Source organism: Chaetodon auriga, chromosome 13, assembly GCF_051107435.1.
Source record: "Chaetodon auriga isolate fChaAug3 chromosome 13, fChaAug3.hap1, whole genome shotgun sequence".
NCBI classification, from domain to species: Eukaryota; Metazoa; Chordata; class Actinopteri; order Chaetodontiformes; family Chaetodontidae; genus Chaetodon; species Chaetodon auriga.
In genome coordinates, this window is record NC_135086.1 from 104952 (window position 1) to 117373 (window position 12422).

A 12422-nucleotide genomic window follows, 5' to 3' on the forward strand; every position below is an offset into this window, starting at 1 on the left:
GACAGAAAAAACAGGTTCTGAAGAGGGACACAATCAAAAAGGATCTACCAATTACTAAAACAAATGAATAGAGGAATAAGAAATAAAGTAATCATACTACTGACACGCAATACTACTGATACAAAGTATCCATACTACTGACACGCAATACTACTGATACAAAGTATCCATACTACTGACAAACAATAGTACTGATACAAAGTATCCATACTACTGACCAACAATAGCACTGATACAAAGTATCCATACTACTGACAAACAATAGTACTGATACAAAGTATCCATACTACTGACAAACAATAGTACTGATACAAAGTATCCATACTACTGACAAACAATAGTACTGATACAAAGTATCCATACTACTGACAAACAATGGATGGACGGAGCTCAGCGCTGCTGTTGAGTCCAGTTTAGTTCACAGACAGAACATTTTGCCGTCTTGCTTCCGTGTTGAGTTTGAACAAACATGATGCTGATGAACAAAGCAGTAAAAAGAACTGCATCACGCTCAAAACATTACTTGGTGGGAATTAAAATAATGTTGGATTAAATGATTTAGCACATCCAAACACAGAGTGCAGAGATTTGCAGAGAGGGAAACGGGACCTGTCTAACTTCAGACATTCATAGTTCTAGGATCTGGAAGACGTACAGTGACACATTCTCAGCCCAGATAACTAAACTCATAGTTCAAGGTGTGCTTCCTTTTCACTGGAATTTTTACAGCTGGAAAACAGCCTTCAGCAAATTCCATTACAGTGTGATGAAAGTGACTAAAACATGACGACAAGCAGATTAAATCCACTCAACAATAGACTTCAATGTGAGTTTAAACAAACTACGTTCTTTCAGTAAGAGACTAAGACTAAAGGTCAATTTCTAATTCTTGTCAAAGGTGGCTACTAAAAAATGTTCAAATCCCTCTCTAGAGTCTGTGTTTGGTTTGTCCCTTCTGGGCTACTGTAGAAAGATGGCGGTGCAACATGGCGGGCTCCTTCTGTAGACATAAAGACTCATTCTAAGGTAACGAAAAACACAACAGCTGTGTCCCAGTTCAGCGGCTGCATCCTTCGGAGGATGGATTTGAAGGCCGATTACATCATAACGCTGCGCGAAGGCTGTCCCAATTCGTCCAAATTTGAAGGATCCGACAAATGCAGCCGACAAATGCGTCCTCCTTTTCCCTGTATACGGAGGATGCATCGCTACTATCGTTTGCGGCCTCCCATATCCCAAGATGCTTTGGGCACCGATTGTTTTTTTTTTTAACAATGGCGACCTGTTGATATGAGGAGCTCAGTTAACTGTTAGCCTTATTAAAACCCTTCACTTACAAATATTACAAGCTCGCATGTCAACTAATATCTTATTGTAGCTGTGAAGATATTCACATCAGGTCAATTTGTAAGTTGTATAATAGGCTACATTTCGCTCCTCTTAGAAGCGATAGGAGCTGTACGGGTGCATCTCTGCACCCCGTACGTGTGTTTTTCCCAGGTTAGGAGGGAAGAAGTTATGACGTCATGATGTAATCAGGAAATGCTCCGAAGGCTAGACTGTCCCATTTACCGATAGTTGATGCGGCCGACGGAGGAGCCTCCGAAGCCGTTGCCTCCGGAGACCGCGTAGGCTGGGTCCTCCGAAGGATGCAGCCGCTGAATTGGGACACAGCTAATGATTCTTATTTTCAGCTGATTCTACACTAATGAACACAGAACTATGAACACTAGATTTCCCCCACATCCTTCAAAAGGTGTGAGAATCCACCTCAGCTCCAGGTGTGTTCACACACCGCTGGGAAGGCTGCAGGTTACTTTTATGAGAACAGGTTAGCAGGCAGGTCGCTGGGTTCACTTCCTCTGCAGAGTGTTTGTGTTACACACTTCACATCGTGATAGAAACTTTTTTTCCAGGAAGTGCCTTGAATTACAAAAAGGTTTAAAACGCAAATCTGTTGAAGCAAAAGGTGAATGTAATGGATGTGGTTTGGATGTGTTGATGTGGACTCTGTTAAAACTTAAAGGCTCATAAAGCTCATGATTTCACAGGATCCTGAACAGGCGAAGGCTCAGAAAATCTGAAGCGTGACACGGGTGAAAAGGCTCAGACACTCATCAAGCTGAACACCTGTAAGTGAACCCACAATCCTGTGGTCTGTAAACACCTGATCCAGTTTTCTGATCTCTGTGTGTCAGGTGTACAGGTGTGCAGTCAACTAACTTTACCTGGTGGTTAGCAAACCTGCGTGAGCATTACCACATTTAGTATGATGTCATTCATGAGCGTGATTAGAAACCAAACTGACCGCAGGTCTCATCGGTTGGTTTATCTGATTCCCTTAGTCTTATTATAATTATGGGATATCACATCAACATGGATTCTGCTGCGGGCTGATAAACCAATCAGTGACCACTGAGCAGTTTGTTATGGAAACACCTGAGCGTGCTCACAATAGCAGCGTCAGCAGCACCTTTCACCTGACAGGTGAGGCTGAACACCATCACTGTGAGGAAAGTGCCTAAGCAGCAGATGATGGAGGTGGTGTGTACAGGTGGAGACATCGTGATGACAGCTGTGAAACTACACGTGGAAACATTTAAAACCACTTAAATGTCTCAAAGTCTTCAAAGTATCCAAACTTTACACCAGAGGCCAGTTGGAGTGTGAGGTGCCGAGAGAAACGTGGACTCAGTGGAGAAACATGGCTGACATGAACTCCAATCCAGCATCGCTAACCACCAGGTGATGTTAGTTGACTACACACTACACTGAACACCTTACAGACAGAGATCAGACACCTGGATCAGGTGTTTACAGACATCAGGATTCTGGGTTCTGTCACAGCACTTCACATTTTCAGACCCATTTGTTCATCAGACAAAAAAGAAAACATACTAACAATAAAAACATAGCAAACATTCCCACACCTCTTCCACCACGTCCTGTAAGATCTGGAGATGATTTCTAGTGTTTCTGCAGCTTTTTAGTCAAATTCAGTTCAGTGACTTTCATCTGGTTTTCTGCTTTAACTGAAGTTTCCTGCAGGTCGTCCTCATTCACAAACCAGTGTGAACCGGTCCAGTTAATAATCAGCTTCAGGATACTGGCTATTATCTGGATATCTGATGCTGAGCTCAGTGAAGACAGAGACGGACGAGGTTCAGCCTGCTTCATGGTACTGACCTCTGATCAGATACCAGTGCCAGGTAAACACACAGATTCGGACTGGGCTGACTTCCTGTCAGGAGGTCTCATGTCATCATCAATCATCAGGTGCTCTGATTTTTGACCATTTATGGTTAAATGTGGGCGTGTAGAGGACAGGACATGAGGCTGATCAACGTGCACACCTTTCCAGGTGGACAGTGGTGCCTGTGTGTGTGTATGTGCACCTTTTCAGAAATCTGATTCCATTTTTCATCCGACACACAGTTTGAGAAAAGATAAAAAGATACCACAGGTATGGACTGTTCTTCCTCCTCTTCATCTTTGTCAGATGAGCGGAGACGAAAGATGTTCGTCAACGACCCTTTTTCCCATGACTAAGACGAGACGATGACGGGACGGCACCAATGTTCTAAAAACAGCGACTAAAACTGTGTTAATGTGCTTTATTGTTGACGAATAAAAACAAGACAAAATGTTTGCATGAAGTAAAAACTAAACAAAAACTCCCTCCTCGTTTTCGTCTACTACACAAGAGGAAATGCAACATCCAGTCCAGCTGTCATGTGTTTCTGCCGGCAGTTCTTCTACGTATGTCGTCTTGCTGCGCCCCTGCGGCTTCAACACGAAACCACATGCGAGAACTCGGATGGCGTGAGAGCTGGAACCATGCAAGGGAGGAAGAAGCGACAGGACGTTTGGTCCCATTTTCTATACACAGACTCAGATCAAACTCAATGGCTCGTTTTAACAGATGGGAATATGGGCAGTAAAAAACCCACCAACTTGAAAAGGCATTCAACCCTCACCCACCCAAATATTCAGGTAAGCTAACTGGCACGCATCTGCATACACTGGTTGACTAAGCTAGTCCTTGCAGCTAGCATCTATGCATGTAGCCACTAGCCAACTAATTAGGCCTACAGAAAGTCTATCCTTTTAAGTTTTAATGATGTTTTAGTCTGTGTCTGCTCGGCTGTGAGAGTCGTATTATTTGACACCAGATTTTTTTTTTATTTTGTCAGTGTTTCTAAATAAAATTTTGACAGAAAAAGTGCATCATTTGTAAATGTGTATTGAATCAACAAACCAGACACTTTTAGCAAAGGTGCATTGAAGATTCATTCTTCAGTTCAATTCAATTCACTCAAGATGTTTGTTATTCCAGACATTTAATCAATATTTTAGCTGTGGAACAAAATTCAACTGGAATGAATAAACAAAAATCATCTCTGAAATAAAAAATAGAAAAAGACTAAAATGTTTTGACCAAAACTCGACTAAAGTACCTTATGTTTTTGTTTGACTAAAAATAGACTAAAATGTTGAGACTTTTAGTCGACTAAAACATGACTAACAAAAAATATGTGAATGAATAAATGTGACTAAGACTAACCAGGAACTTTGACACAAGACTAAAAATAAGACTAAGACTAAATTGAAAAATGGGCAACAAAATTAGGGTCAGAGGTGAACAGGTATGACTCACAGCTAATCAATTAAATAAATAAAAACAATAAATAATAATTTCTTGATGGGGCTGTAGAATCAGTGGCAAAGTTTGCACCCAGGCTCAGAACAATGAATTTTTCTGGGTTTTTTAATAGAAGAGCTCTAAAGCTCAGAGGCTGCTCCATCACTCTGCTCTCCTACTCCTTCACTCGGCTCTCCTGCTCCTTCACTCTGCTCTCCTGCTCCTTCACTCGGCTCTCCTGCTCCTTCACTCTGCTCTCCTGCTCCTTCACTCTGCTCTCCTCCTGCTCCTTCACTCTGCTCTCCTCCTGCTCCTTCACTCGGCTCTCCTGCTCCTTCACTCTGCTCTCCTCCTGCTGTACTCGGCTCTCCTGCTCCTTCACTCTGGTCTCCTGCTCCTTCACTCGGCTCTCCTGCTCCTTCACTCTGCTCTCCTCCTCCTTCACTCTGCTCTCCTGCTCCTTCACTCTGCTCTCCTCCTGCTGTACTCGGCTCTCCTGCTCCTTCACTCTGCTCTCCTCCTGCTGTACTCGGCTCTCCTGCTCCTTCACTCGGCTCTCCTGCTCCTTCACTCGGCTCTCCTCCTGCTCCTTCACTCGGCTCTCCTCCTGCTCCTTCACTCGGCTCTCCTGCTCCTTCACTCTGCTCTCCTCCTGCTGTACTCGGCTCTCCTGCTCCTTCACTCTGCTCTCCTCCTGCTCCTTCACTCTGCTCTCCTCCTGCTCCTTCACTCTGCTCTCCTCCTGCTGTACTCGGCTCTCCTGCTCCTTCACTCTGCTCTCCTGCTCCTTCACTCTGCTCTCCTCCTGCTGTACTCGGCTCTCCTGCTCCTTCACTCTGCTCTCCTCCTGCTCCTTCACTCGGCTCTCCTCCTGCTCCTTCACTCTGCTCTCCTGCTCCTTCACTCTGCTCTCCTCCTGCTGTACTCGGCTCTCCTGCTCCTTCACTCGACTCTCCTGCTCCTTCACTCGGCTCTCCTCCTGCTGTACTCTGCTCTCCTTCACTTTGTTCCACTGCTCCTCCCTGTCTGATGTTACTTGTCTTATACGATTACATAAAATATTAACGTTAGATCATTTACACTCACATCACATCTGACTGCAAGTGTGGACACAATTTTTCACCTGACCATCATCATTTATGAGTCAGTAAAAGGCTAATGATACCTGATTAACTCATCTTCATCAGCTGTCTTTCTCTTATATTGTTGTTACTCTTATATATTTTCTCTTATAAATATTTGAACAAGCTCATCTGAAAATGCAGTCAGCAGTTATGGCGTGTAGATATTAGCTTAATGCTATCAATTCGTTTACTCACATTAGCGACACTGAGTTGGCACTGGGCCCTTAACTTAACATACCGATATGTTACGTAACGTTAGCTGGCCATCAGTATTTTGCGAATGTCTGTTGAACTTCAGTAATAAGTCCACCTTTTCTCCGGTAAGTCGCTGCCCTTCTTTCCAAGACGACACTCCTCTGACTCTCTGACCTGGTGTCTGGGTGCTTGACGTGATGTCACTTTCAAGGCCGCGCTCTCCCGAGTAATTAACGTCGGACTCTGCTGTGAAGCTGGAGACATGCGGCAGTGGTGTATTTGCGACAATAAAAAAAAAAAAAAAAAAAAAAAAAAGAAATTTAAAGGAGCGGCGGCTAGGATTTAGGAATGGCGGCCCGCCACTCCTAAATGAATGTAGAGGAAACACTGGATCATGTGACATCACATAAAAGTTTTACATTTCTCTGATGACATGAGCCCATATTTGATGTCGCTTTGACCTCTAATTTGACCTTCAGCTGTTCATTCGCTGACTGAATATTTCTGTTTGTGGAACGAGCTGAACAAACAATATCGTTGTTATTATCTTTATTAAGTCTGAACGCAGCTGAAACTAGAAACTGCAGAAATAACACTGAACGAAAACACACACAAAGTAACACACACACATACACACAGTGACACACATACAGTTAAGACACACACACACACACTGCTGTGCCCACACAGTCCCGCCTCCTCTGGCCACTCACAGAGCTGTCTTCTTCTCATCACCTGTCTCATTTGTTGCCATTAGCTCGCAGTGTTAGCTCGCAGTGTTAGCTCGCTGTGTTAACTCGTGGTGTTAGCTCACGGTGTTAGCTTACAACGTTTGTAAGTACAGAGCCTCCGTGGCGATTCTGGTTCACCTTGTATTTATGGCACGTGAACAAGGAAGGTCAAAGGATACAAGCAAGCGATGCTACAGAGCAGAGCTAACAACAGCTAACAGCAGGTGACAACAGGTAGGATATGTCTGTTAGGATTTGTCTGTCTGTCTGTCTTTATTCTTTGTGCCTGTGCACTTTACTGTCTACTTTAGTGTCAGAAATGTCTTGTCTCACCAGGGGATAGCGGGAAATGTAATTTCAATTCCTTTGTGTGTCTGGTACATGTGAAGAATTGACAATAAAGCTGACTTTGACTTTGTAATAATACAACAACACAACAAATTTAAGAGACACCTGAAGGACCCACAGGCTGACCAGAGCGAAGAGTCTGCAGAGGTCGGTGACAGTTCCTAATTCAACACCGCTGAAGCATGAAGTGTGTCCTGTTGGCTCAGCAGCCATTTGTAATTTTCAAAGCTAAGCTAAGCTAAGCTAATCCCCCTCAGAGCCATCAGTCCTGTTCAGAGTTTCAGCAGAGAGGAAACACTTTGACGTGCTGCTGAGAGCATCATTAAACTGCCTTCATTTCTAAGATTGGAGGGAAAAGATGACAGAGTTTCAGCTTTCAGATTTCTTTATGTTGTTGAGAATTTCTGTGATTTTCATTTGAAACCAGAAAACTGAAAGTGAACTTAAAAGACTGAGATGAACCTGAATGAACTATCAATGTTTTTATTTCTGTCTCAGACAAGAATCAATGTGATCCTGAGCCTCCATTCACTTTGTACTGTATTGGTTTGTCTGATCAGATTAATAATATTGTTCGTGTGTCGTTATTGATTTAAAACACAGTTTTACCATTTCCGAGTCAATGGAGCCACAGCTGCAACCATTCAACAATTAATCCATGAGCCAATTAATCAATGAATCCATCGGCAGAAAATTCATGATCCAATTATTCCTTTTTTAAAAAAAAAAAAAAATCATAAAATTTCATCAGTTCACTGGTTTCAGTTTGTCGAGATGAAAATCAAGATTAATAATATGAGCTGTGAGTTTTCTCTGACAGTAAATTGAAGAAGTAATCAGCAGATTATTGGATAATAAAAATATTCTGAATTCACAGATCTGACCTTTTCCATGTATTCTGACATTTGATAAACTGAATTATCAACAATCTGCAGATTCATCGATGATCAGTACTGATGTGTCTCCAACTGATCACTACAAATACCACGACTTGTAGTACAAGTGCAGTACTCCCACTATGTGACAAGCCTGTATCTCCAGGTACGACAGACTCACCTGAGGAGCACGAGATGAGGAACACACCGAAGGCCAGTTTGGTCGCTGATCCCATCGTGGATCCACAGAGTAATTTCCTCAATTTCGTTTTTAATCCCAAATCGAAGACAACAAGGATTAGAGTCCCTTTAAAGTATCTTTGAACACCGAGGACCTGCACCCTGTCCAGGTCCAAACACTGAGTCCAGCCCCGTGATCACATATGACTCAGGTAACCGGAAACCTGGACTGAGGGGGATCCGGAGCTGCAGGTATAAGCCGGTAACGTGAGGACAGGCCCGGTCCGTTAGCGGAGAGCTCCGACGAACAACCGTCCACAGACGGACGACTGTCAGCTCTGTTCACCGGACCGACACTAGCAGAACAGGCCGATTCACCGCGGACGGAAAGCTGGAGTCACTGGGAACGCTGGTCTTTCTGCTGGTCTTTCTGCTGGTTTTTGCCGAGCAGGTGAGCAGCTTTCTTCTTCAGAATCAAACACGACATTTTATCGATCTGCACTGATTTCTCGGCTGTGAATGACGGGAGATTCAATACGATAAAACTTTATTAATCCCACGCCGAGGACATTAAACAGCCGGCAGAGTGTAAAAAGAGAAAAGGCGCAAAAGGACAATGAAAAAGGACACAGAATAAAAAATAAAAATCAGCTCTATATATGTACATTATGCACAAGGTTATAAGAATACTGCTGCCACGAAAAATGCCATTAACTCACTGAATTACACGAGAAAAAATACTGTCGTCTAAAAGACACTGAATTGCACTTGGGTCAAACCCGGGGAATAAATCCAGTTTGTCCCGAACAGGAATTCAGTTTTTCCTGCTCTGATTTCGAAAACCTTCCACTTCGTCTCCAGCTGACCGTCAGGCAGGAAAAGTTGAACCCGTGTGTTCACGACATGTTAGTGAGTAAAATAAGCTTCTGACAGGCTGATCCAAACATCGTGTTGGTGGTCTGATCCTGGATCAGAGTCCACGTCTGGAAAACAGCCCTCCACCATCGGCCACTATGTTATCGAGCCAAGCTGCAGTGCTCAATCCGCCACGGACGACCACAACTGGGCCATCGAACAGCGAGCTGGCCCGGCTAGCCGTTAGTTTAGCTCCGCAGCTAGCAGCCCGACTGGTCTGATGGGAGCAGGTTTCCTGAACTGGATCCCGACGAGGAAAACCACAAACCGCGCACACAGCCGTGCAGATTTCTCTCCGTGTGGGGAATCCGCCGAGTAAATGAAGTGAAGACAAACATCCGCGGATTGTTCCTCCCCGCCGGGGTGCCTCTCTGTCCTCACGTCCACTCTCTCCCTGCCTGGCCGAGCAGACGTAAAATGGCCGCCCGCTTCAGATTATTTTTGTTTTTTGTTTTTTTCCCCACCTTCTTCCATACTCATCTGCCTCAGCGTTGAGGATACTGTGATTGACACCGTCAGTATCCAATAGGCTGTGTAGGAGGAGCTCAATTCGCATTCCTCCACCAATCCCGAGCGGCGTCCTGACGTATGACGGCTGGAATCCCGGAATTCTCCTGTCAGCGAGCCTGGCGGGCGGTCAGAACCGCTGCTCCGCTGCTTTCATACTTGGAACACGGGTTAAAGACGGAGAAAGATCGGAACGAGTCCGCTGAACACGGGAAAAATAATCTGTGATGAGAAGGCGTTAGTTTATGCGGACAACCTGAAAGACAGCGCGAAACGTTCAGAGAAATACTGAGCCTGTCTTTCTGCTTTGGATGAACTGTAACATGTCTGGAAGCCAGTTATCACCTGAAGGAAAGACAAAATGTTATGCGTGATAAAAAAAAACAATAAATAAAAAAATAAATAAAATAAAATTTATAAGATACTACATCAGAATATATTATATTAAAATGTCATTTTGATATGTCAAACAGGAAAACTGTTATCGCCATCACAGAAAACAACTGTTCATCCCAGCAGCCGTCCGATTTTCTTCTGTACGCTGGGACCACCTGTCCTTCCCAAATACCATCAGGTATACCATCAGGTATTTGGGAATACCATCAGGTATTTGGGAAGGCTTCCTGCTGGTCCAGAGGAGAAACAGGGGCCACAGAGGCCTGTGAAACAGTCCAGTCAAAGAATGAGACAAATGTGGATCAGAGCAAGGAGAAATAAGGAAATGCAAGAAATGGGGATGTCAGAGCCAGAGAATTAAAGTCTCTGTTACTCGCCAGCTGCTCAGAGAGAGGATGTCTTCCAAGCCCTTGATCTTCTTACAGATCAGTTTAATAAGGTTGTACCTCATAATGTAGATTCAGACATATCTCAAAACAAGAGGAACTGGATATTACTCAAACTCCTCAGGGGTTGAGGAGGTGTTGATGGAGTCAACTCAAGAAAGGGAGGAAAAAGAGGATGTGCTGCAACTGGGGGGCTCTGTGGTAGACACAGGTGTAGAAGTGGGAGAGGTCCCACTTCCCACTTGTCTTGAAAGGAGGGCAGATCCTGTCCACCATCTGCCCTTCCCGAAGAAGGGTGAAACCAGTCATCCAGCTAAGCTATGGCAACATTGGGCATTCTACTGACCAGCTAATAATAGTAGTACATTGTGGACTGAGAATCTCCATCAGTAGAGAAATAGACTTACTAGTGGTTCCAAGCATTGTTTTCCCATATTAGTATATGTTTCATTTTAATACAAAGAGATCACAATAGGCCCTAGCCTACAGATCAGTCGGTACACTTTACATTGGCAGGTTATAAAATTAGTGTGATGAAGGCATCTAGAGATCTAGAAGAGGGGATATGCAACCAGTCTTCACTCTTTTATAAAGTAGACAGTCACCCACTCGGTACACATCAGAAGTATATGGTACAGGTAGCGTTACTATTGAATGTAAGTCAAGTTGGGCAGAACAGTGTTACAGTTGGTTTTAAGGCATCCAAACTAATGCAGACTCAACACAACACTTTCTTGAGATCTCAACAATACTCCCAAGTGTGAACTTGATCGGAAGAACAGTTATGGAGAAAATCAAAGGACAAACAGAGAGACAGAGATTCCTTTAAACTTAGATTAGGTCACCTACTGTATGATGAACTGATCATTGGTCACATCTCAGGTCCAGCTACTCTCTCTGCCTCTTCACCATGACTGTGGTCATTCCACAGACTGTCTTTCTGTGACTGAAACTGCTGTGTTTGGACTGCAGGAAATACTAACAGTTTCTCTACAACCTGCTGTGACCACAGAACAATCCTCTCTAAGTTCTCCAACTGAAGGTGGATTTGCTCTCATGGAATCTACTTTCCACATGACATTTAAAATGCAATAAAAATGTTTGACAGACAAGCTACTGGACATCTTGTCTCGTACTGCTGGTTAGAAGCTGTTGAGATTTCTCACTGTGGACCAAAGATTTGGATGAATGCTTTTGAAAATGAAACATTAGCTGTGCAGTTGGAGGTTTCTCTGTGCTGCATTCAGTCGGCAGTTGTTCAGTAATGGAGGATTAAAGCAGCAGCATCTGACTGACCCCCTGAATACTCATTATTGTGGTGACAGTCTGCAGTGGAACATGCAGCCATTGTGTTTCTGCATGCTGGAAATACTTCAGCTGCTTGTCATTCCTATGCAGCTCAGCTCATTAACTTTTAATCAGAGATCTGAATGTGACGGAGAGGTGGAGATGATCCTGCTGCTGTCAAACATGGGCTGCAGCTGTTACAACATGTCATCACTGTCAGACCGCCGACCTTCAGCCCACATGAAACCCTGCTGTCCCACAGCCAGAACCTCCAGCTAAACCTGCCTCACCTCCACACACAGATCCAGGACATCTATGAGTACATGTACACACAAACATTTGTTATCACCTTCTTTTCTTCAATAATGGCTATTTTAACATACTGTAGATAAATACAGCATTATTCAGACAGCAAATGTATTATTTCAATTTGAAACGGCTCTGGCCTCAAAAGAAGACTTGAATAATTAAAAGTTTAATTAATTCACTGTCCCCACAGTGTTGCATGACAGGAGAATACTGTTGTAACCATCCTCCTCCAGATATCCTTTGATTTGACTTCAGTCAGAAAATCAGCAGCAAGCCAGTTAATTTCAGCTGGTTCCAGACATGATTGTACATTTAACATTGAAACAAGCACCTGTTCCTGTTTAAATCTGCTCAGATTTTGATGCTAAGCTAAGCAGTATCTTTCACCAGCGAGTGATGATGAGTTTTGTTCTCCATGTGCAAAACATTACTTTTTTTGCAAAGCCTTCATACAAAATAACATCTCAAGAGGACTTCTCGACCTGAAAACATGAAATAACATTCAGAAATAGAGAACTGTCCCCTGG

The 12422-nt window shown here is 43.6% G+C and overlaps 1 protein-coding gene across 2 annotated transcripts in view; it reads right to left on the minus strand.

The window, feature by feature from the left end:
* Positions 1 to 9423, minus strand: part of acvr2aa (activin A receptor type 2Aa) — a 34087-nt gene extending 24664 nt beyond the window's left edge. For both annotated transcript variants that reach the window (XM_076746322.1, XM_076746321.1), the window contains exon 1: positions 8097 to 9423. In XM_076746322.1, coding sequence (XP_076602437.1) covers positions 8097 to 8151 — 55 coding nt within the window. In that variant the 5' untranslated portion in view covers positions 8152 to 9423. The remainder of the gene's footprint in view (positions 1 to 8096) is intronic.
* Positions 9424 to 12422: the final 2999 nt, after the last annotated feature.